We start from the raw sequence: 24,779 nt of genomic DNA on the forward strand, positions 1-24,779 counted from the left end.
AAACTTGAAATACGCAGTGGCAGAAATAGGTGCCACGCATAAACAGATCACACTGCCGCACCCCGTCCTTTAGTTATTATCCGTGAGATCTGGATTAGGCCATAGGAATATGAAGCAAGAGTTGGAGTTCCAATATTAGGTTCATGGATTAAATCCTTACTGAAGCATTTCCAGCAAGGGTGGCATTGTCTGATTCTCTGAATAGCTAACCAGTGGGACTGCTTGATCCCATTTACATGAAAACAAACCCCATTCACAAACCTATTCCAAACCCACCGTTGCGGTTCAAGGAAAATGCACATGATTACAACGAGCGGGTGATATGTTTATGTTTTTAAATCATTCATATATTCATATATTTACATTCAAACATTCATAAACCTATGGGCTGTGGGGGAAATGACTTCTTTCCCAGAAGAGACGGTCTCCTTCGCTCACGTCTAAATTTAGGAGCTCCCCAGATTCTAAAATAAAGAGGCAAGCTGCGAAAGCGAGCCAGTATTTCACCATTCAGCATTTTTGACAATGAAATATAGTTTCATGGTTCAACAGTTTCTAAATAACTTGTAAAATGTCAACTTTGAAATAAACAAGAGGAAAAAAATTGAGGTACACCTGCGAAAGGATGCTGTTGACAAACATCACAATATTAGAATATTTAACCACAGGTGTAGAAGAAAAACCTGCCTATTAAGTTCCTCGGTTGACTTGTTTAACATCGAATTTAATGTAAGAGTTCCTTTCTACCCGAATGCAGTCCAGCCTGGTCCTTGCTGAGTTTAGATTAGCACGTGATTGTTAATTTTCAGCCTGCCTTTCCAGACTCCTGTTCAATCACAATAATCTCAGAGTCTGGAAGTAAGATTTTTTTTTTTCACCCAATGAACGCTTTCATTCAGTGTTCGATGGCTGTCCAGCTTATTGTAGCTCTGTAATAAATAAAAATGATTCTGTATATTTGGATTCTCTAAAGGCTTGGAAAGGAAGTCTAAAATGCCACGCATAGCCTGATGCATCGCGCTAGGTCCGCAGGACAGTCAGCACTGTGCCTGCAAGCGCCATCTGAGACTTTGTGGAGAAATGGGGGAAGGTTACACCACCCCACTGGCTCTCTTAGCACTTTTACACTATGTATGGTGGGTTGTTCCTATTTTCTATTATTCTAAATGATGAAAAAAGTTTGATTTTTAAGGTGTGTTTGTGGCAACAAAAAAATATTTTTTTTTCTCAAAACAGGCTCTAGAATATCTTTGTTTTCTTCCAGATGCTGTGCTCATGGATAGTTCTAAATCGCAGCCTTCCCACCTGAAAAACTCTTTAACCCAAATGCGGCCAGCCCTTTTACCTAAACTCAGCCATACCTAAAACTCAGTCCCAAAGAAGATAAACAAATTGTCAAAGATCTGGCACCCTAAGGGGTAGCCCCACGGGCAATCAGACCCCCCGTCAACCCTGGCTGCACAGCAATCAGTTGATAAATATTGATAGAGGCCTTTCTTCTGAAAGTTAAATCTTTAACTTAGCACATGTCATCTTAAAGATTGCATAGAGACCTTCCTTTCTGTGCATACTGACCGAGAAATGTCTCCTTGTCCACTGCACTCATTAATTTGTCTATGAGTGGAGGGTTGGGTGCTCTGTGCTCTGCCTAAAACTCTGATTCTAAGGGAGGCCATGAAAATGGCCTAGCACCTTTCCTTTGTCCTGAAATCAGACCAGATCAATGGAACAAAGCAAGTGTTGATTCCACAAGTGCATTATATAGAGGGCTGTGTGTGTATGTGTGTGTGTGTGTGTGTGTGTGTGTGTGTGTGTATTTTAATAGCCAAACTAGTGCAACTGTCCATGTATTTTGATCAGTAACAGAAGGGAGAGTTGAAATGGTATCTCCATTCCAATCAGTGACCCACTCAGCCTTTTTTAAATAGATCCACTTAAGCTGCTGTTGTTCTCAGAGCCCATTAGGACTTATTTAAGGGGTGAATTTTCAGGAGATTATACATCACTCCCACTAAAGCACATTGAAATTGCTCATATGACGTATCCTACAAAGCATTATACATTCTGCCTCAGAGCTGAGTAGAAAGGTGAGCTTGCTTGGAATCAAGACTTATTAGAGAACTGTAAGAATTACTTTTGGGAAATTTGACTTGGAAGGATGGAGTAGACAACACTGCCATTCAAATACCTGTGTGGAATGGGTGCTTGGGTGTTAAGGTGCATTTTCCATTAGGCTGCAATATTAATATCTTTGTCATATCACCAACGTTGAGTGGAAACAGGGCTTTATAAGGTTATGTTTTAAGCTCAGTTTTTAAGGTGCTGATTATTTCTGACAGTCTTACCAGTTCATAGGATGCACAGGTACAAACTGAAGAGTGGTCTTTTGCTTAATGTTGCGTATCATAACCAGCCAGCTCTCCTACGGGCCTGAGTAACTGACAGAGATACTGTCCCACAATGATAGTCATTTTAAAAAATAAAACCAGGGTGCTTAATTATTAACATTTAAGATGTTATTGGGGCGCCTGGGTGGCTCCATCTGTTGAGCATCTGACTTTGGCTCAGGTCATGACCTGACAGTTCGTGAGTTCAAGCCCCACTTCAGGCTCTGTGTTGACAGCTCAGAGCCTGGAGCCTGCTTCAGATTCTGTGTCTCCCTCTGTCTCTGCCCTTCTCCTGCTCACTCTCTGTCTCTCTCTCTCTCTCTCTAAAAATAAATAAATAAATAAATAAATAAATAAATGAAATTAAAACAAAATTAAGATATTATTACCTCACTAAAGAATAGGGTATACAGTCCTGAAGAGAAAACTTTAAAAAAGACCAAGATAGAATTTGATTCCTTTCTTTTTTTTTTTTAATTTTTTTTAACGTTTATTCATTTTTGAGAGACAGAGAAAGACACAGCATGAGCGGGGAAGGGGCAGAGAGAGAGGGAGACACAGAATCCGAAGCAGGCTCCAGGCTCCGAGCTGTCAGCACAGAGCCTGACGCGGGGCTCGAACCCACAAACTGCAAGATCACTACCTGAGCCGAAGTCGGACGCTCAACCAACTGAGCCACCCAGGTGCCCCAAATTTGATTCCTTTCTTATCAACCCTTAATGATTATTAATCACTGATTAATATGACTTATGGGCAAGTTTTTGTAGCATTTGAATTAGACACACTCTAAGCTCTAAGATTTAGTGGTTTTTCGTGTTTTTTTTAATGGAATGATAGGAACATTTTCCCCTGGCTCACCCTCAGGTTGTCCTGATTGATGGATGGAGCGGGATAAGGTTCCCACTCTAGATATGATTTTAGCTCATCTTGAAAGGATTCTTTCTCCGATGCTCAAAGCATCCTTTTATAGAAGAACCTTCTACTGTACACATCATGATGAAACCCAAGCACTGACTTCCTGGCAATTTTTCATACACTGCTCTCCCCCACTCCTTTCACAAATGAGAGACTTGGAAGAGAACCATCCTAACTGGTGGAACTTTCTACCCAAGTGTTGGTTCTTCCTTAACAATTCCTTAACAATACCCGTAAAGAAGTGCGGACAGCCTGTTTGAGGGTCATTGAAACCAACACCGTACGTAAGTTGCTCGATTTCAAGAACTGTGTTTCTCTACCAGTCAGGCAGTAAGCAGATACTTACAGAGAGTACCTTCTGGGTGCGTATGTTGGTTGTGCTAGAACTTGTAGTGTGTAAATGAAGAGAGACCGGGAGCTCCTTGAGGATGGGAACTTTGTTTTATTCACAGCATGTCTCCAATGCCTAAAACAGCCCCTAGTATGTAGTAGATGATCAGCAAATATTTGTCAACTAATATATATTATTCATTTGATGCCCACCACAGCCACGTAGGTGGGCGTTTATTGACCAGGAAACCGAGGCCTCGTGGGAAGCGACGTAGCCACACATAGTAGAAAGTTCAGAGCCAGAACTCTATTAAACCCTGCACTGGACTGCCCACTTGCCTGCAGTTTGACTCGGCACAGCAGCCCTCCTACTGAGAGCTGGTAGTCACGCTGAGTTCAGAGGAGGATGATGAGGCAGGGCCCTCGAATCTGTGGTGCTTACTCATGCTACGTGAGGAGCAGGGAGGCCAAATCAGAGGGACCCACACCAAACTGCAGCATTAGAAACGGGAGGACGAGGCTCCACTTAGGCGCCTTATGAGGTGGCTGATGCACAAGGCTGCTCAGTGCTTTAGCCCACAAGTCCCAGATAAGACAAATCTGCCCCAGGTTTCCAAGAGCAGGCCTGGTAAAGAAGGCTTAGCCTGACCCAACCAAAGGGGTGACAGAGCAACGAACGGAAATTCTCAAAAGAGGGGGCGTCTGGGCGGCTCAGTCAGTTAAGCTCAGGTCATGATCTCATGGTTCATGAGCTTGAGCTCCACGTTGGGCTCTGTGCTGACAGTGAAAAGCCTGAAGCCTGCTTCAGATTCTATGTCTCCCTCTCTCTCTGCCCCTCCCCTGCTCATACTCTCTCTCTCTCTCTCTCTCTCTCTCTCTCAAAAATAAATAACCATTAAAAAAAAAAAAAGAAATTCTCAAAAGCGAAGAAAAATGAAAAATCACAGTGAACTCGAAAAAAATCAACATGGAGGTCAAAGGAGAAAAACCCTGTGTGATACCTTGCCTAAACCTGGTCTTTGTTTCTGGAACTGTTTACTCCTAGGTCAGTGGTTGAGTCTGACCTCAGTGCTGCTCTAACTCACTAAAACCCATCACCACCTGAGATCTGTTCTGTGGTTTGGGCATCAGAGGGCTGGTGTTTGTTTCTGGAGGGTGGCCTCATCGTGCCCTCCGTGGGCCGATGGCCCAGGTCTATAGAAACTAGGCTCTCATGACAGGAAGTGTTACATCTCAACCAGATGATCCCCGCAAATGGCAGCTTAGAAATTGTCCCTTTATCACTCACACATGACCCAGTCATGTGTGAATCCTGGCCAGTTGCACGTTGATGACTTGGCTTCGGGTGGATAACACCAACCACAATATCTTTTTTTGTTCCAGTGAGACACTTGAATGGAAGGAAACAATTTCTCCTTTTTTAGTGTTGAGTAAACATGCGTAATTAGTCTTGTACTTATCTCCATTAGTATCATTAGACTTGGAACCCAGTTTAATCTGGATTCTGCTCTCTTCTCAATGTCAGCCTGTTTCTGGACCAGTACAGAGCCAGCCTTGTTGATGCAATAAAGAGATTACTCCAGCCCAGAGTAAGTATGTTTCTATTTTCTCCTGAACACTGGCTTCAGAATAATTAGTCTGTGCACAAAGATGGAGAGAGTAATGGAATGGCAGGATTAATGTCATGTAATACTTTAATACTTATTATGTCCAACTTCAATTGGGCCTTCTGATCTATCAGATTCTTTCCTAATCACAACTAGGAAACTTCTTACCCTTGGCCTTCTGATAAGGAACACAGTGGGTAGTAAAATAAATGAAACCGCTTCAAAGATAGTGTGAGATTATTTTTATCAAAGAATTTCTTGAGTCTTTTCCTTTGATAACAATATCTTCATATTAAAGTAGAAGTATGATATTGAAAGTTTTCTGTTGACTTCTGTCATTTTAAATCCCTTCAACGGTAACCTTTGTCATTGGGTATTTATTTATTGCAAAAGAATATTTTTTTCTTTTTATTTCTGTTTATATCAAAAAAATAGGACTTCAGATGAATCTGTATATTAAAAGTTCTTTGCTTTAAAAGGAAGCCATTATTTACATATTATAAACATTAGGTCACAATGAAGCCAAGCATGGCATAAAATATTGTGCACATTTTTACATTTATATATCCATTTATGCCTGTGAGTAAATTACAGAGTTTGTAGCCATTCTTATTTTGTTGGGCTGTTCCACTAAGCTAGGAGGTCCTACAGCCTAACCGGAGAGTTAATATACATCTATTTAAAGTAAGAAAACAAGTTTAAAGCTCATGCATTAAAAAAAAAATCTTATAAGTATGTAAGACTCTTGCTGTGCCCTAGGAATTTAAAATAGGTTAACGATGTTAATGCAGTTCTAAGACAGGTACTCATATTTGTCTGAGAAAGGACTGCAGCGCGCGCGCGCGCGTGTGTGTGTGTGTGTGTGTGTGTGTGTGTAAAAGTATTTTCTAAAGTTTTGTTTCAAAAGTCTTTTTAAGAAGGTTCGCTCTAGTTCTCTGACCTCGATGAGACTTATGGACTAATACCTTTCAATCTTTCTTTTATATCTTATTCACATTGAAGGTTCCCAGAGCAATTTGATAATCGTCCTTTGCCTTATGCTGTTGCTTTTTATTTTGTTATCTCTGTGTAGCTCAGAAACTTTAAATAGGCCTCTCAGAGGAGTAACCGCAGCTTGGTAAGTGGTAATCAATTAAATTAAATTGGCCTTCTCAATTCCCCCTGTGAGGTGGGTAGTAGGTCTTGAGGCAAGGAAGGGGCATGCTCCAAGCTGTTGATGGCTGCTGCCATGGTTGAGTGAGCAGCCCAAGTTGAGGGTAGAAGAAGGAATTGGGAGCCTCCTCATCCCCCCCACCCCCACCATTAGCCTTGGGTGATTCTTGTGAGCACTTGCAAGGTCAGGATTTTCAGAGAGGGCATGGAGATTCTTGGATGCAAAGGCCTCTGTGAAAATGTATCATACATAAATACAATGCTTTCAAGGACTCTTGGATCTCACAGTGCACAGACAGGACTTCACCAACACCCTTCAAAGCCTATTTGTGGCAAATGCTCCATGTGTCAGAGATTTGCATGATTTACCTAGGATCTATTGTAAATCTTTCGAATGATTTCCAATGGAAAACCGTCCAGGCTGTGGATAGTCCTAAATGCGGATTGGGCTGGAATCTCTAGCAGCTTCTTCTACACCCTTCAGTAAACCCTGAACCTTGCCTGAAGTGTGGCTCCACGGAGCAGCCCTCCTAGTGACAGCCGATACTCACCGTTAGCTCGAGAAGGACGAGGCAGGACCCTGGAGTAGGTCGTACTTGCCCATTCTACGTGAGGAGCAGGAAGGCCAAATCAGAGAGGCCTGCCCTGAATTGTAGCATTCGAAATGGGAGTAGGGAGCCTGGCTTAGGCCCCTCATGGGATGGTTGATGCCCAAGGCTGCTGGGTGTTCTCGCAAGGTGTCAGAGACCCGCCATGAGAGGGGAAATCCAAGTTGTGGGTGGCGCACGGATATTCCCAAATTACCGCCCAGGAATCTCCTCCCCGTTGGAAGCAAGGCACTTGCACTTCCTGGGCCTCCATCAGGTGGGTGGTAGAAGGATCACATAGACTTGGCAGTGGCCACCAGGAGCTCCGTATCTTGTACCAGTGGGCTGGTTACCCGAAGCGGGGGGGGGGGGGAGGTAACCAGAGCAAAAACTGACCCCTTCCCCTCCTTACGTCTCAGGACTGGCTGTTCTGCTGCCATAGGCTCTCCTCCTGCGGAAATCACTACCTAAGACTAAGAGAACACGAGAGGTTTATTCCATTACAATTAAAGCTGCTTTTAACGTTCTCTTGAGCCCAGACAACTTCTCCATGGTTTTGTGGCCCTGGTGTTAAAAAGGCGTCACAAGAGGCCCACAAAGAAACAACTTGGGGGGCTCCATTAGTGGATCCCAAGTTCTGGGTAATTCAAGGCTCAGCAAATTCAGTGGGAGATAAAAGCCAAGTTCTCAGGGTGCTCTGTGAAAACTATTTCAGCCAAATGCTTCCAAATGCCCAGGAGGGCCCCAGTTTCTGCTGGGAAAGCAGGTAAAGCTAGAGGGTGAAGTCACAAATCTCTGCATACAAAACCCAAGTCTGCTCTTACTATCAAGGCTCTCTGAGCCCAGAGTTTCATCACCTCCGGGTGAGGGAGGAGTAAGTCTTGCCTCCGGCTGATGTAAAATATTTGCATATGTAAATGCCCAGCCCAGTGCCTGGTGCATGGGATGTGCTCCAGGATGAAAACTGGCTGTTTGTTATTGCTCTATTAGCTTGTCAGGGTTAATACCCATGAGACACTTGTCCAAAGGGACATTTGACCTGGCCGATGGAGGGTGGTGTGGGACGTGAATCTAGGCCCGAGTTCACACTAGCAGCAGGCTCTGGAACTCAATCTCTCTCACCAAGTCCTTCTTCTGGAGGGAAGGTATGCTTGTTCTCTGGAGTCTGAAAGTTTAAGGTTCAGATGTGGCCACTTACTGGGTTCATCTCATGAAGCCTCAGTTTCCCCCATGTGTAAAATGGGGAGGGAACAAGCCAACGCATCGGAAAGCTTTAGCACACACACACCACTGGCTCTGAATATATTTTAGCTCTTAAAGAAGAACCAGAGAGACTTTCTGACTGTGGTGAGGACAGAATATTTCCTTGCAGATATGCCGGTGGGAGGGGAGTACACCATTCTCTTGACCCAAACTTTGGTGATTTCTGCACATACCTGGACATACAGCGTCTCCCCTGCACCCAGGTCCTGCATGCCTGGCCGCGGGCCCCTCGGTCCCAGGAGGACTGTCCGCATGGATGAAGATGACACTTTTTGCTACAGATAGAATGAGAGGAGAGAGATCAGTGCTAGATGGCAATATCGAAGGAATTGTCACGTGAGGTTTCAAGCGGTGAGCTGCGGGAAGAAATGAACTCTGCCATTTGTGGGTATGTTCCTTGATTTCTAACTAAGGCAAATCAGCTGTCTGGAGTCACACAATCCAGAAGCAAAAAAAGGTAGATGGAGAAGAGGAGTTTCCCTGCTTTTCAGATTTTCAATTTTTTTTCTTTTTTTTTTATTTTTAAAGAACTTTATTTTTTTTTGAGACAGAGAGAGACAGAGCATGAACAGGGGAGGGGCAGAGAGAGGGAGACACAGAATCAGAAGCAGGCTCCAGGCTCTGAGCCATCAGCCCAGAGCCCAACGCGGGGCTCGAACTCCCGGACTGTGAGATCGTGACCTGAGCTGAAGTCGGACGCTTAACCGACTGAGCCGCCCAGGCGCCCCTGCTTTTCAGATTTTGTAGTGTGATCATGAGTGAGAAGAACAGACCCCGGAGAGAGCTGAGCCACCAAGGTGCGCTCCCGGCATGGCACAGTGCCAATGTCAAATCCCAGAGCTGAGCTTAGATCCTCAGCCAGATGGGCACCTGTAGTTGCAGAGTCATTACACGAAGCCCCAAATTTCAGCAGGAAATGTTTTTCGCCGGCCCAAATGGGAACTTTCCTCAACCTGCTGGTTGAGAGAAGCTATAGAACGCTGGCATCCTGCCAGAATGTACAGGGAACTCTCTAGCAAGCTTAAAAGGTGAAAAGAAAAGAATGGATACTAAAAAGGAATGAAATTGGCAAAATGTACTTATTCTAAGAAGCAATGTTGCTCCAAAGCATCCCCTCCCCATCTGTTTCCCTTCCATGAGTGGCTTCTTGTTGCTGCTGATTGATAGGTGACCCCCCGTTGTTGTGTTCTTCAAAGAACATCAGCAATGTCTGATATCAGAGGACCAGAATGTAATTTAAAATACAGCCACAGCAACCTGCAAGTTGAACTTTAGCCTGGAAATGACAAGCCACAAATGGCATCTACTAATATTTCTCTGAAATGGCTTTCAGTGCAGGGAGGGACACCAAGCCAGCTAGACGGTCTGAATTTACTCAGAAGCGCAAAGAGATGGATGGGGATGCCATGTTGACCGCTCTCCAGCTCGTTGCCACTAACCAGTTGTCGGGAATTCAGAAATGCCATCTTGGGATTCATTTAACCTTTAAAACTGGCCCTAACTAACCACCAAATTCCTGGAGCCCTGCTTGTATGCCAAGAGTGCTACGCATGTAAATCACGGACATGGTTTTTGAAGAGCAGAGATTTCCTCCTCCTCCTTTTTTTTTTTTTTTTTAAATCCAACATCTCTGCATACATCTGTACAAACCTCTGTTTTTGCTTATCTCGGGGAAATGCCTTGTGAGTGTGGGTTCAGGGCAATGAACTGAGCTGATGCTGAAGGGCCCTTATTTTCCTGTCTGCCAGCTGGGTCAGAGACCCAACAAATCCTCCCTTGTTCTTGGTGAGAAACCAGGTTCAGCCATACCTGCCTCTCCCAGTTGTAGGAATAGAGAATCTCCAGATTGTTTTAAGACCCTCAGAATAGGAGGCTGGCTCTAGAAGTTCTTTCCTGAAGTCTACCCAGGTGCTTGTTCAGCACATGTAGTACTGAGTCTCTGCCCCCAAAGAATTTATAATCTGGTCGTGGAGATGTACCACACTCACAGGTGGAACCCCAGTGGACAGTGAAAAATGGCCTACAAGAGCCCAGCCTTTGGTCATATATAATGTGATGCTGAGTTTATTTGCTTTGACAGTCTTTCTAATTTACACCTTCATTAGAACGTGATAGTCAAGATTTGGACTCTGTCTTGATGCAGTAAACATTTGTTAAGCAACTACGAACTACCCAGCACTCTGCTGGGAATGTGGGGTAGGGGTGTCAATATGTATCATGAGCACTCTGAGAATCTCAGTTTAGCAGATGAGTGCCTGAGCCACCAGGAATTACAGTGCAGTGTGATGGGTACTGGGGAGGAGGTACACCAGAAAGAGTGACTGACTGCCTGAGGAAGGTTTCTGTAGAGGGAGTGGCATTTGACTCTGGTCTTTAATAGTAAAGCATCCTAAGCTTCAAGGGAAGGGGACTGAAAGGAAGCATCCCACATCCCCGGTGGAAGGAACGATGCTCCCAGGTACAGGGCATGAAACAGCATGTTGCATTCTGGGGTCAACAGAAAGTTTGCTCTGTCTGGAGTGTGAGAATCTGTGTGGTTTTGGGGTTAGCGTTGGGAGGGGCAGAAGATGAGGTTAAAGAGTTAGTTTGGGGTGCCATTTTATGAAAGGCTGAGGACACTATGAGAAGAAACTGGGCTTTATTATATGGGCCACAGAGAGCCACTGAAAGTGTTTGAGCAGTGGGGTGGTCAGATGTGGGTTCTAGAAAGATCGACTGGGCCGCATAGAGGCTGTAGTGGAGTATGAGAGAGCTGGAAAGCAGCAAATCTCCTCAGGTCACCATCGTGGACCAACTTGTACATGAGATTGAATAGTTAGGAGCTAAAGAAGATCTGAAGATGGAAAAGAGAGAATTGAGTGGATATTTACTGAGGAATTATTCAGCAGACATTTACAGAGTACCTCTCAGATGCCAGATGCTGAGATGCTGTGCTAGGACCTGGGGATAGAATACGGTACAATGGAATCTTGCCCTAAACGAGATCCCAGTCTAGTGTTAGAGACAAACAAGCAAGCTATTACCTGATGGTGTGTTAAGGATATAGCAGAGGTGTGGGTGAGGAAGCAGAGGGCAAAAGTGGCTAACAGGGAGGAGGCACAGCATTGACGCCAGGGATGGGCAGCAAAGACATCCCAGGGACAGGGTGTCTAATCTGGGTGCTGAAGGAGGAGTAGGGTTTACCAGGCAGACAAAGAACTGGGGGTAAGAGAAGCATTTCACCCAAGGGAATGTTTGCAAGTTTGAAGACACATGGGGTCCATGAAAGGGCAAATCGGGGGACTACGACGAGTTTGGCCTGATCGGAGCTCCAAGTGGGTATGGGGGAGGGGCTAGAGCCGGGGCTGAAGATAGAGGCATGCGTCGGGTCATGCTAGACTTTGCCTGCCTTCCCAGAAAGGTGGGACCCATGTCATGGTCTTCAAACTCTTTTTAAATGGGAGAAGCCTTCGGTCAAAACGTTTTTAGCCATCACCCCAATTGTTAGACAGATAAAAGTGAAGCAGCTGTGGTTAGATTGGATGTGAGAACATTAGCACTTCTGCTCTTGGTCTCATTTTCACCCTCCCATGTCACCCTGGACACAACTCAAACACAGTCTGAAAATCATATACAGCAAATGACACTGATGCAGGTGTGGCATTGGAGGGTTTTACAGGCAATGCCACAATTCCCTGGTTTCTAACTTCATTTTGAAGGTGAAGGGTACAGAAATGCTTGGGGCCTAGTAGGTACTCAGTGTGTTTGGGTGGGAGGATGGGGGTGGGAAGGGGTTTGTGGCCAAGGGTACGAGTTCCATTGTAGACAGAATAGGTTAAAAGTACTTTCAAAAGGCCCCTGGCTGGCTCAGTTGGTAGAGCACGTGACTCGATCTCAGGGTCGTGAGTTCAAGCCCGTATTGAGCATGGAGCCTACTTAAAACAAAACAAAACAAAACAAAAATCAATTCCTTTATCATGGGGTGCCTGGGTAGCTCAGTCAGTTAAGCTCTTGATCTCAGCTCAGGTCTTGATCTTAGTGTCGTGAATTCAAGCCCCGAGTTGGGCTCCAGATGGAACCTACTTAAAAAAGAAAAAGTATTTTCAGAACATCCTCCTGGAGAGACCTAGTAGGCACCTGAAAACATGGGTGGGCCCTGGATGAATGCTCTAGATAAATATTTGGAAGTGTTGATGTATCAGTAAGAGCTGAAGTCGTGGACTTCCATACAATTGCCTAGAATCGAGCACAACAGGAAGAAAAAGTAGGCAGATCCCTGGAGACCAAGGGGCAGGTGGAGAAGCCAGGGAAGGGGGTTGAGAGAGATGGAGGGGAGGAAGCAGGCAAAGGCAGCATCTCAGAAGCCAGGTAAAGAAAAAAATAAACATAAGCTTAAACATGTAATCGGTATTTAATAGTTGGTTGCCTGGAAATGAAACAGGAATAAAGGCATTTCACCGGCATAGCGTATTCCTTTTAAAAGAAATCTGAAGCATACTTATTTTTTCCAGAAGCACACACCCTTTAATATATGAGTATAGATTAGTGTAGCAAAATAACAACAACTGAGCTCACGATGTAAACAATATCATTGTTGTTTAGTGGAACTACTCCTCTCTCCTCTCCAGGGATAAATGAATTCTCTCAAATTTCTGCCCATCAGTCAAAATTTTACGTTCAATTAAGTGTTCATTCTGAGTTTAAGATGATTCTAGGACTTCAAATGCCTAGAAAGTTGTGCTTTGGTAAATTGAAAGTAATTTCTCTAAAGTGATGGGCTAATTTGAAATCTATATCTCTTTTTCTTGTTTTGATTTTTGCAGCCTAAATTGTAAGGCATATTCCTCTGATTGTACCAGTGTCCTGCTCCACTGGGGACAGGGGAATTCTAAAATCATTCCTTATGGGGTGGATGCTGGCACTCAGCAGCTGTTTATTGAATGAATGGATGATGTACTATTGTCCCTCCTAAATACTGATTCACACCTCAAAGGTGTCTGTCCGTATTCAATAAAGTGAAAAAGAAAGCATTTTAAAACTCAAAACTGAGTAATTAGAGATTAAAACTACTGCTCACCCTTTCTCTTTGTTGTGGGCACAGTATTATGCACAGAAGGCTGCCCTCTGAAATCCCATCAGAGCTACGGACTCTGTAAAAGCTTCCTGGGGAAGATCATTTTTCAAGAATAAGCAATAGAATGTGGCCTTCGAATTCCCTAAGACTTGCATTTCTCAGATTGCTCAACATCTGGATTTCGTTTATTCTCTCGACAAGTATTGACTGAGAGTCTACTATATGCTAGGCACTGAGAAAATGCAGTGAATAAAACATTAGAAGATCCCGTTGTCATGAGCGTCCGTTCTAGCCGAAGGTGACTGGCAGTAACAAACAGGGATTTAATGTGTGTTAGTGGTGATGAGCGCTAAGAACAAAAGTGAAGGGGGGAGGGGAGGGGAGCGTGATGGGGAAGCAGCTGCTGTTCTAGAGGGTGGTTAGGGAAGGACAGATAAGCTGGGACCCAGAGAGGGAGAGATGTCTGGGCGGAGAGGAATGCCATATGCTTAGCTGGGTCCCCCTACAGCTCACCCTGACCAGCAAGGGGTGGGGGTGGGGAGCATGTGCTTATAAATGTAAACACCAACCCAGCCAAGAGCCCTGTAGCCCTGTAAACATTATGATATGTAGCTCAGATAATAACTGTTAAAAATCAACTCTTCAGGGGCTCCGGGCTGGCGCGGTTGATGGAGCATGCGACTCTTGATATCAGGGTTGTAAGTTCAAGCCCCACGATGGGTGTAGAGATTACTTTAAAAAAAAAATAAATAAAATCTTGAAAAAAAAAATCAACTCTTCAATTTTAACTGTGAGACAATTTTTGCAGGTGACTTGAAAATAAAGCAACTTCCGGGGCGCCTGGGTGGCTCAGTCAGTTGAGCGGCCGACTTCGGCTCAGGTCATGATCTCACGGTCCGTGAGTTCAAGCCCCGCGTCGGGTTCTGTGCTGACAGCTCGGAGCCTGGAGCCTGTTTCGGATTCTGTGTCTCCCTCTCTCTGACCCCCCCCCCCCATTCATGCTCTGTCTCTCTCTGTCTCAAAAATAAATAAACGTTAAACAAAATTTTTTTTTTAAAAGAAAATAAAGCAACTTCCATTATTCACAGATCCAGACTGGCAACCAGCTCTTAGAAATGACTAAAATGACCCACTAGTATTCCTTTTTTTTTTTTTTTTTTTTTTTAACGGAGACTTTTGCTCCCCTGCCGAGACCATGTATTATATCCAGTTTCACATCAAAATGAATTTTTGCTGCTAAGTTTGAAAAACGCTGAAAATAGCGTAATATTGGAAAAGCTGACAGGACCTGAAGTGTGGTGGCGTGACTGGTGCTGATATAATTATGTGCCTGAGTGTGCACATGTCTGTGTAAACACAGTATGAAAACACACTTGATGTCCAGGACACTATATCAGTGTATTTTCTTGCAGGTGGATGAGGGAAAGAGAGGGAGAAAGAACTGATAGAATCCCTCTGGCACTGTTAAGTGGTGTAGATGTCTCTAGTCTTACATTGACATAACCTTGATTTTCAGATTATTTTCACATTCGTCATCTCATTCGATCCTCACAACTTACTGGAGTTGGGGCAGGGGCGGGGGTTGCGGCTTCGTTCTTCGCGTTTGGTGAGTGAGAAACCTTGGTGGGTCGGCTGGGATGACTGAGGAGACCGGATTACGTCATCCCCAAGGTCCCTTCTCGTTCAACAGTTCTACGGCTTTTTTTTTTTTTCCTTCTTCTAATTTTCCTGAGGTGACAGCTGTGTCATGGTGGAGACTCTTAAGCCGAGAACGTTTTCTGCCACGCAATTCCTCCTCGTCTTCTTCAAGGCCTTCACTGCATGTTTAATCATGTGTCAAATGTAATGTCTACCACACAAGGTCATTGAGGGTACCGTTGATGGGATGGAAGGGAAGGTTGGTGAAGCACCAAACACACTGGTAGCTATTATTATTATTGCCATCGCTATTACTAATAAGGAGGCAGTGCAGTGTCGTGGAGCGAGCATCAGCCCTGGAGTCTGGTAAGTTTCCAGTCTTTTGCCGGTTGTGTCATCTTGGCCAATTATTCAACCATTGGGAGCATGCTGTAAAAATGGAGCTGATAACACCTCCATTACCGGGTGGCGTGAAGAGCAAATGAGGCCAATGGAGCGCCTATCCCAGACGCTCCATAAATAGGTGGCAGTAATAAATGAGAAACCACCTTTCATAAGAAATATTTTCATGACCCCCTCAAAACCTGAAGAAGCATTTCACAGAGGTGAAGTATAACCTTGAAGTTAACAGAAGCGTACGGTCATCTTTTGAACGAAAAGAAAGGATTTGGAAGTTGAGCTCTTCTGTGCATGTCTCAGAGGGCGCGGAAAAGTCTGCTTGCAGCCAAGGGTCGGCAAGCGGACATCGTGGAGTCTCATGTCCAATGGCCTTCTGAAATCCAGTGTAGATTTTACTCAAGTCCCTCCATCCTTTCCACGGCAACAAGCTCATGAGGTTGTGCAGTTTATTTGGAAAAGCCCGGCGACCCTCATTATACCACTTTCTTTGGAAAGCAATCATTTGAGTACCGCAAGGAGCTGCTTTGCTCTAATGATGACTATCATGAAGGATTCGATGAAGTTGGAAACCAAGATCTGGTAGCCTTGTCTCTGACAGCATGGTCCCGGAGAAGGCTGGTGGTAGCAAAGAGCAAAATTCTCCAATAGAGATTGCACTTAGCTGTCCCTGTGGAGAATTTCTTGGAACTGAGTTCTCAGGGCACAGTAATAAACTAACGTCCCTAGGCGTCCGTTGCCACACACACTGGAGCTGTGTCGTGGACAAGCTGGTAGCTGCTAAGGAGTCGCAAGGTGGGTAGCACTGCCGTGGACCAGTTACTCTAACATCTAGTTGATGGTCTGAACCACTGGACCCAAGAGAGGTGTGTGTCGTACAGAATACCCACTCTGGGCCACATTTTATTTATCAGATGCGTTAGCTGAAAAGGGAAAGACAGCAACATTTGAATGCGAAATACACGTATTTTTTCTTGCTCGATGTATATCTGTCCTCAAAATTATTCTCGTTGTGAATGCCCATCCTGTGTGGATGTCTCCAAGAACAACTGTGTTTTCTACCTGAGAGCAGTACGTTAAATGCTTTACCCAATGTTTGTTGTGTTTGGTTGCCTTCCAGGTTTAAAATGTGTGAATTTCCTTTTTAATGTTCTAGGGGAAAGCAATGGTATTCGCCCCACGCCGAGGGAATACTTTAAACCAGTTTTGCAATCTAGCTGAAAAAGCTGATTTCTCTATCCAAAGACATGAAAATTATGATGAACACATTTCAAACTTCCACTCCAAGGTTAGTTTTCTGCTTATGTTAGATAACACTTTAATCCGCATTGCATTTTGAAGAGATCATGGTCTTTTTGGCAGGTAACCTAAATATTTGATTAAAGCACTGCTTAGGTGTGCTGCTTCTGAACAGCTATTTGTATCTGATTATTTTTGTGTGGTAAAGCCATCTTTTATCTTTGCATGTCTAGAAGGATTTTACAGAAACCATTCCTGTTTACTCCTTTCTCTGAAACAAACTAATCTTTTCATTCATAATGGACTAATTTGTAGGATGCAGGGGAGGTGGCATAGAATGAATGATAAACAAGCATTTATATTTTAATGAAAAACCTTCGGCTTTTAAGTAGGTTAAATGCTCAGCTGCACTGAAATAAATAGAAGGTGAATGTCTAATTGTATCATGTTGGACTGTAAATCTTTCTCTCTGCTTGCTTTATGGCTGGGTCAGTTGGCAGTTTGAGACTGTTAAATCTCATACAGAATTTCACAGTTGTGAGGTTATATGTCAGATCGAGGAGCTACAAGATTTAGGTCAAAAGCACTTATCTGAGAGTGATTTCTAAGCTTGCTTACATAAAGCAATGTTATCAGCCTTTTTATTATTTATAAGTATAGAGCAGTATAGGACACTGAGAGGCGAGCGTTCCACTGAAAACTTTTTAGGAATCTCACCTTTGCTAATACATATCACACTTGCTAGTCTAACATGTATTACTTCTGTAATTTTGTGCCTTACAGAAATCTCCCTTTTCTGAGCTAGTCTGACCTTGGCAAGAGACTTTGAACTTGTCATGATTTTGCAAGTTGTGAACGCAGAAAAGTTAAGCCCTGACCTTAATTTTCTCCTGAGAAAATGGGAAGAGCATTCTTTATTATCCAGGACTATGATATAATGTCAAAGTATGTTGACTTTTGAAAAATTATATGCAAAGTGGATCTGATCTTCAGGCACGAGGAAGAAAATCCTTACTCTGTGGAGATGGGTTCACTCTTTTGGGTGTCTAAGGTTTCATTTAGCCCCCCTGGGGGTGGGGGTGGGGGTGGGGGAGGAAACAACCATGCTTTGTGAACTGAAAGGGTTAAATCACCTCCTCTGCCTGGTGGGATTGCCCTTTGCTTACAGTCAGAAAATAAAAAGAGAATGGCATGTTATTCAAATCTGACCTGCTTCTCCAGAATGAGATTTTTCCCTTTTGCAACCCCTCCCCAGAATAAAAGGAAAGCCTCTGAGGGCTTTACCAGGTAGGGGAAGGGTCTCTCCTCTACCCAAAGGGACAAAAACAGCCTTCTCTCCTGGATCGGGCTAGAGCTACAGGGATCAGCCTATGGCTGCTTCAATGCCTTGTCATTCACCTTCCCCCTAGAACAACAAATGCTTTCAGTTTCTCAGTCACAGATCAGGAGAGCAAAGGCAAGGGTTTGTCCACCAGCGGAGACGGTCAGCGTTGTGCCTGATACCCTCCGTTGTCCTCCCTGCAAGATTGGAAGTGTGCTGGGCCACGTGAGTCCTTCGTGGCCACGTCTCCTTTGTCTAGAACTTTAGATTGTCAGCGGCTAGCGGACAGCAGCTGCCTCTATTTTCAATGCTGTACACTACCCTGCTAAGCATAGCACGGTCCATAAATCGCTAGACACGCCTCTTGTATTTATATTGTGTCAAGTACCCACAGGTAGGTAGTACTCCGTAAATAACCATGGACTGATTGGTCCCACGGAAGTAAATTTCCACAAATAACCAGGCGGCCTTAGTTTTCATCTCTTCATGATTGCTCAAAAGTTAAAACTCTCCACTTTGCTGACCCTGGGCTAAGAAACAGTTTCCCTCCGCCTCAGCTTATGAGGAGTTAAGGGTTGCGTGTGGCTCTCAGCAAGTGGAGCCGCCAGGGGAATATTCTGCAGGGTTGGGGCGCCCCTGACTACGCGGTACCAACGCGTACCCAAGATGTGTATTTTTTAAGGATGGTGGGGGGGGGGGGGCAGTTGCAGCTGGTCTGGTGTTCTAGCAAAAGAGCGCCTCTGGTCCCTTCTGCCCCGGAAGCACAGAATGCCCTGCCCTCCTGCTTCGGGCGGCGGCGCGGATAACCGTGTGCCGCCTGGCGGGTGTGTCGGGGCGGCGCCACCCGGCTCCGGCTTGCACGTGAAGGTCTCCTTTGCAACCGAAGGCCGCCCAGACAGGGCCGCGGGCCAAGGCGGAGGGAGCGGGGAGCGCCCCTGCTCCGCGCCGAGCCCCGGTGCTCTTCTCCGGGGCGCCCCTTCGGGCCCCTGCCCGCCGCCCGCCCCGGGGCTCCGGGGACGCGCTGGGGACCGCGCGGGCGCCGGGAACCTCCACCCTGGCCGCTTTTGTTTGCCGCGTGCTAATAGCCAGGGCTTAAAAGTTTTCCATCTTGCGCGGCAATCAGCTTTCTTCCTCTCCGTCTCTGGCCAAAGCCCCACGGTCCCTGGGCCGAGCCTGCTCGCAAACGGAGGAGCAGCGTTTTCCTTCGGGCTGCGTGTTATCCTCTTAGCCCTACTGTGTTGGAATAGAGCGTAACCAGCTGGAGGACTGTAAGACGCCTGATAATGCCGCTCTTTTCCGCTGTCCCGTCTTAATCTTGTTACACAAATGGTTGTGAAGAGATTCATGAATTTTAATTTCGCCCTCTGCATTAGTGCCTCACGTCACTCATACACAGCTGGCTTCTATGCTGAGTTTTCCACCCCTCCTCTTACAACAGGGGAAAAAATTAGTTACAATCTTGGCAGTAGTGGAAGGTAAAAAAAAAAAATCTGCAGATTTAGGCAACCACCCATGAAGCTGATTAACAGTCAGTGATCAGGAGGAACAGCTTTGCCTCTTAAACTTTTCACCTCTCATTGTTAACTGTGAAATTTTATTTCCGTTAAAAAGCAAGCCTGTAATCAAAACGGTGCCATTCTGCACTTTTCTGCCAGTGCTTTTGTTAAATTGTGCCCACACCATGCAGCCAGCGTGCTCAGGAACCAGGCGGCCGAAGGTGTGGTGTTTTAAAAAATATTGCCTTTCTGTTCCTCCAGGCGACGGGGAAGAAAAATAGAACACTTCCCTCCTTCCCAACCTCTTGGTCTCCTCCAGGCTAGGAATCCCGTGCCTTGCCCGTGTCTCAAAACCTTTAGGATGTTAAGATAAGCAAATTGTTTCTCAAGGTGGAGACCTCACTTGGAGCTTACCGCTGGCTTGAAATCAGTTGATGAAAATACTCTCATTCATGCAGACAGTCTTTGAAATCTACATGCCACAGGTTTTGGGGTTTGTTTCTGTTTTTGTTTTTTTAACTTTTGCAAAACCACCAGTGTGTTTATTTTCTGTATTTTGTAGACTCCACGGTGAAAACAGCCTTGGGCTCATTTGTGAAGTCGGTACATTGTGTTAAAAGCATGGCCGTATTGCACTTCTGCTTATCTATTCAAAATGCCACTTTACAAGTGGCTGGTGCTTATAATCTGTGTGGTGTGCTGTTGATAATTGTGGATACTGTAAAGGGTAAACAGTCTGAACTCTGTCCCTAGTGCTGCTGCTCGCTCAGCGCCGTGGCGAGGCTGAGCGTGTTACATCCAATTATGAAGTAAAGCATAATGTTACTAATAGCCGCTATGTAATTTAGTTGGGTCCTCAAAGACCCTGTTTTAACCGATGAAATTGAAAAATTGTTTTATTTGCAATTTGCTTTTTGTTCATTTTTTTTCAAGGTGGTTTTCATTTCTTAAAATTGTAATTATCAATTGAGCAGAGAAGTACAGCCTGGGCAAATGGAATTACTCTTAGACCACATCACATTCCCTCGTCGACAGCAAGTATTTCCCAACAGCCTTGTGTGTGTTCAGGTGCCCTGACATGACAGACTTGGTTCAGCAATGATCTGGTGCTGGGGGTGTGGTGATGCCTTTGAGGGGCGTTGGTTCTTCCCCGTGGCAGGAAGGGCTCACAGTCAGTGCGGGGCTGGCCCCTGGCCCCTTCTAGCAAGGAAGCCTCTGCTTTGGCCTCCAGAGGTCAGCACAGAATCCAAGTTAAAAGTGATTTCTAACCCATATTTACAGAAGAATTATTTATCCCACATATTACCTCGGGGACTATATAAAGAGCTCATTTGAGTCTCTGTATATTAGTGCATTGTGAGTGAGTAGGTCAGCTGACTCACGCTGAGTAATCAACTTTCCTCCATCCCCAATCCCTGAGGAAGAACCGAGCTAGCCTGACCCCCTCTTCCCTCTGTAATGTATGTCAGCGAGCTCCTATCACTGGGGCGGCTGGCAACAAAGGTTATTTACAGCTGGCAGGCCCTAGGTAGTGGGTTTGGATTGGGAAGTTTGTGAAGCCATTTTTCTTGGCCTTTTTTTTTTTTTTTTTTTTAAGAGTGATGTTAAGGACCGTGTGTTGGGGATTAACACTGTCACTACTTTGGCGGTAACAAAATTCCAGGGGATCTTTCTAAGTAGGCAACTAATCATCTGTAAACAAAGCAAAGTCCCGTCTAAGAAAACAGAAGGAAGTTACTTACCTCAGTGACTGCACCACCATCTTTTCTTGTGAAAATGGATTAGAGAGTACAGGCGAGGTTGGCTTTCTGTTCCCCAGTGAGGGAGGTAAAGCTGGCCCGTTGCTCCTGGTCCTTACCGGTGAGGGTGTGTCACAGTTTGGGAATATGATTTAGAAGAAACATGAAAAAATTCAAGTTAATATGCCCCAGACCTATACTAATCCAGGAAAGTGTCATGTTGGAGCCATTCATGTAGTTTGGGGTGGGGGAGGGGAGGTAATCTCCCCTTTGAATCTGTATTGATTCAAAACAATAAAAGAATTGGTTCCGTGTATCATTAAAAGAAATATTTATTTCTGATCCTTATCACTTAAAGACTGAATTAACAATTGGCTCAGAAACGCCGATGTCAAAATACTAATTTTTGTCTTTATAAATAGCAAATTATTTTTTGCCAGGAGACATATAAATATGACCGGCAAAGTCTTCTGGCCGAATGAGGAAAAGAGTACTCTAGATTTGAGAACCCTGATTGGATTTTTAAAACTACCACGGAAAGGCCCTCAGAACTTCACCTGAATGGTATCGAAGCTTGCTGCTCTATTGTTGGACTCTGTTTTCCTCCTCAGAGAAAAGAGTTTTTGAATTATCATTAATATTAACCCCCCCTAAGGAGCAGCTGGAGAGCCTTTGAAATGTCTTACGCCTGGAAACCTGTCCCTTGTGCCCAGGTGCTGCCAGTCTCCAAGAGATCTGAAATGCCTGGCCTCCTTGCTCCTGGGGCTCAGGTGTGGGACACAGTAGACCAAGAGCAGAAACTTCGATGCCAAATGGCTGGTCTGGTGCAGATGACTGAGCCTCCAGCTTTCCCTTCACTGAAGTGCCTCACAGTTCATAGAGGTCACAAATACTGTCATTTATGAAAAAAAACCACCCTGCTCTCCTCCTTACCCTGCCCCCCCCCCCACCCCTCCCACCCTCCCAGGAAACATCCCAGCCTGGTGCATGGTACTATCATGCCAATGCCACTGAAACTACTTTGAGTTGCTTTTTTTGATTTATTTTCCAGAACAATATATTCGGGTAAGAAGTCTTCGTTGCATTCGGCATGAAAAACTACTGGAAAACCCATAAGAGACTCTTGAATACAGAGAACAAACTGAGGGTTAATGGGGGAGAGGCAGGGGAGAGGGGAAAATGGGTGATGGGCATTGAGGAGGCACTTGTTGGGATGAGCACTGGGTGTTGTATGCAAGCGATGAATCATGGGAATCTACCCCCGAAACCAAGAGCACACTGTATACACTGTATGTTAGCCAACTTGACAATAAATTATATTAAAAAAAAAGAAAAACAAACTACTGGTCAAAATTCCTAATCTGAGTCTCCTTACCTTTTTTGTTCTGTTATTGTTTTCAGTTGAAAAAGGAAAACCAGGATGTATATGAAGAAAACCTTCATTACCCGCTTCTGCTTATTTTAACCAAAAATGGATAGAAGATTAAGATGTTCAAAAGACGAAGAAAACACCAAGTGCACAGGGAATATTTTCACAAAAACAGAAGTCTGGGATGGGATTTCTTTTAAATCCTCCCTGAGGAGGCTCCCTGAGGCCCCCTGAGATTTGTGAGCCCCCCCCCCCCCCACCACCACCACCACCACCTTTGCAACATTCCACATGTGGGTTTTGGAGTCCACCTGTCCTCACTCACGTCATTTCCAGCCTTGCTGGACTCCTCCTTTTATCGTCTGCTCTTCTTGTGCCAAACCTTTGTTTGTCTTCAAATATCTATAAACAGCCTGCGATTTGAATTGGACTTAGGAGAATCCTAAATATTTTTCCTTTTGAGACAGAATTTCTTTTGGTTGATTCCCACCCCCACCAGCCCTTTTAGAAAATATCTTGGTCTTTGTTTTACTTTGTGGTGGTAGTTTTTAACCTGTAAACAGCTAACATCATGATTCTTTCCTGGTTGGGAAAAGAAAGAAATAAAGGCATATCTTTCTCACCTCCCTCAAATTAATTGTATTCAATCTACCATCTTTTTTCTCTCTCTCTCTCTCTCTCTCTCTCTCTCTCTCTCTCTCTCGTTCTCTTTTTCCTTTTCAACAGGATGTTTTTTTCCCTGTAGATGTATAAGAAATGACTACATCAGCCCAAAGCCTCATAAACTGACCGTTTGTCCTCTGGACACAATAGCGTGGCCAGCCCTCTGCTCCTCCTCTCCAATTATGTGTGATTAGTCTCAATGTGTTGTGTCAAGGAGGAGGAGTGTGCTGAGTGCTTATTATCTGTTTAGGTACAAGAAGAGCACATTTAGGCTCTGACTATGAATGAAAAGTGAGCCTTTATCGGGGCTCACATCTAACTGCTGCTATTCTCCAGGCCTCTTTCAAAATAGGTCCTTTCCAGAGAAATTTTGAATAAATGGTTGCTAAACTGGATTGCGACCAGGGGGGAGTTTTTAAAAACTCAATCACACAATTATCTTATTGAAAGTAAGTACATCTTGTTGTGTGCTGGGATTCAAGTGTGTAATAAACATTTAATAGGTGCTACCTAGGATTAAGAAAGAATGACTTTTCTGCGGGGAACCCAAGCATATCCTTGCCTGGTGCATCCGCGAGAAGCTTTAATGCCTTTTGTGGAAATTCAGATGTTTATCTGTAAGGAATCATCTGTGCCCACGTTAGCAGTAATGTCATTAGCAGGTTAGCTATATATGCTCATATCTTCAGTGGAGGCAAAGCATGTATCTCGTGTGATACAATGAAAGTGCTAGGTGGGAGACTGGGGGGCACATCCTTTTGCATGTTAAACAAACTTAGCTGTCGTAAAAACAGCCACTCTCACGTGTCTCCTCTGCTCACTTCTATCATCAAACAAATTTTTCACCATCAGTTTGCATGTCCTTGTATTCACCACTTTTTCTGCTCCATTAGAGCACCTAGATGGATCTCGGAAGGCATAGGTCAAGTCGCAGTTAGATCATACATTTCTTTCTCACAAAAACTTGAATTGCAATGCCAAGCGATGGGCTAACATCACAATAACAGCAATTTATTCCTCTTTGGATAAAACAGCAGTCTATTCTCAGTGCTAGATAAAGACCAGGGCAATGCAAACCAGCCATTTAGCCGAGTAGTTCAGCTAGTGGCAGCTCTCCTTTGGCGACTGTATAGACTGCACACTGGCTTCACATTTTCTTGTTTAAAAATTAGAATTTGGAATGTTTTAAAAGGCAACACAGGTAGTTCCATTTATACGGGTGGAAAAACAGCCGGAATTATTTCTTCCATAAAACCTGCAACTAAATCAGCCAGACAAAGAAAGCCCATCCCTACAGTGGCATCTGAGATGGGCTCTCCTTTTTCTTTTTTCTTTAAAACGTAGAGAATATTGTCATTTTTTTTTTCCCATGAGAAGACGTGAATCGGCAAGAATTCCATTTGCATTTGTGTGTTGTGGGTGTAGACATCCACTGTTTATTTCTTTGGGAGAAATTTTACTTTAAAAGGGGACTAGTGATGTATTCTTTAAAAAAATGTATCTGAGAATGGTATGTATAGGTTCCCAAGCTTGAGATGGGGTGTAAGAACTGGGCTTTTCTTGACAAGAGATGCCTGGTAAAGAAATAAGCTTATGGTGATTAAAACCCAGAGGGTCTCCTGTA

At 44.4% G+C, this 24,779-nt stretch overlaps 1 protein-coding gene across 5 annotated transcripts in view; it reads left to right on the forward strand.

Annotated features, from left to right (window-relative positions):
• Positions 1-23,114, forward strand: part of CAMKMT (calmodulin-lysine N-methyltransferase) — a 405,258-nt gene extending 382,144 nt beyond the window's left edge. For 3 of the 5 annotated variants that reach the window (XM_053200545.1, XM_027072554.2, XM_027072550.2), the window contains 3 exons: positions 5,158-5,221; positions 16,485-16,616; positions 22,525-23,114. In XM_053200545.1, the coding sequence (XP_053056520.1) occupies positions 5,158-5,221; positions 16,485-16,616; positions 22,525-22,602 (274 nt within the window). In that variant the 3' untranslated portion in view covers positions 22,603-23,114. Of the gene's footprint in view, positions 1-5,157; positions 5,222-16,484; positions 16,617-17,350; positions 17,541-22,524 lie in introns of those variants that run through there. The other 2 variants (XM_027072551.2, XM_027072553.2) reach the window with 2 other exon arrangements.
• Positions 23,115-24,779: the final 1,665 nt, after the last annotated feature.

Source organism: Acinonyx jubatus, chromosome A3 (assembly GCF_027475565.1).
Source record: "Acinonyx jubatus isolate Ajub_Pintada_27869175 chromosome A3, VMU_Ajub_asm_v1.0, whole genome shotgun sequence".
NCBI lineage: Eukaryota > Metazoa > Chordata > Mammalia > Carnivora > Felidae > Acinonyx > Acinonyx jubatus.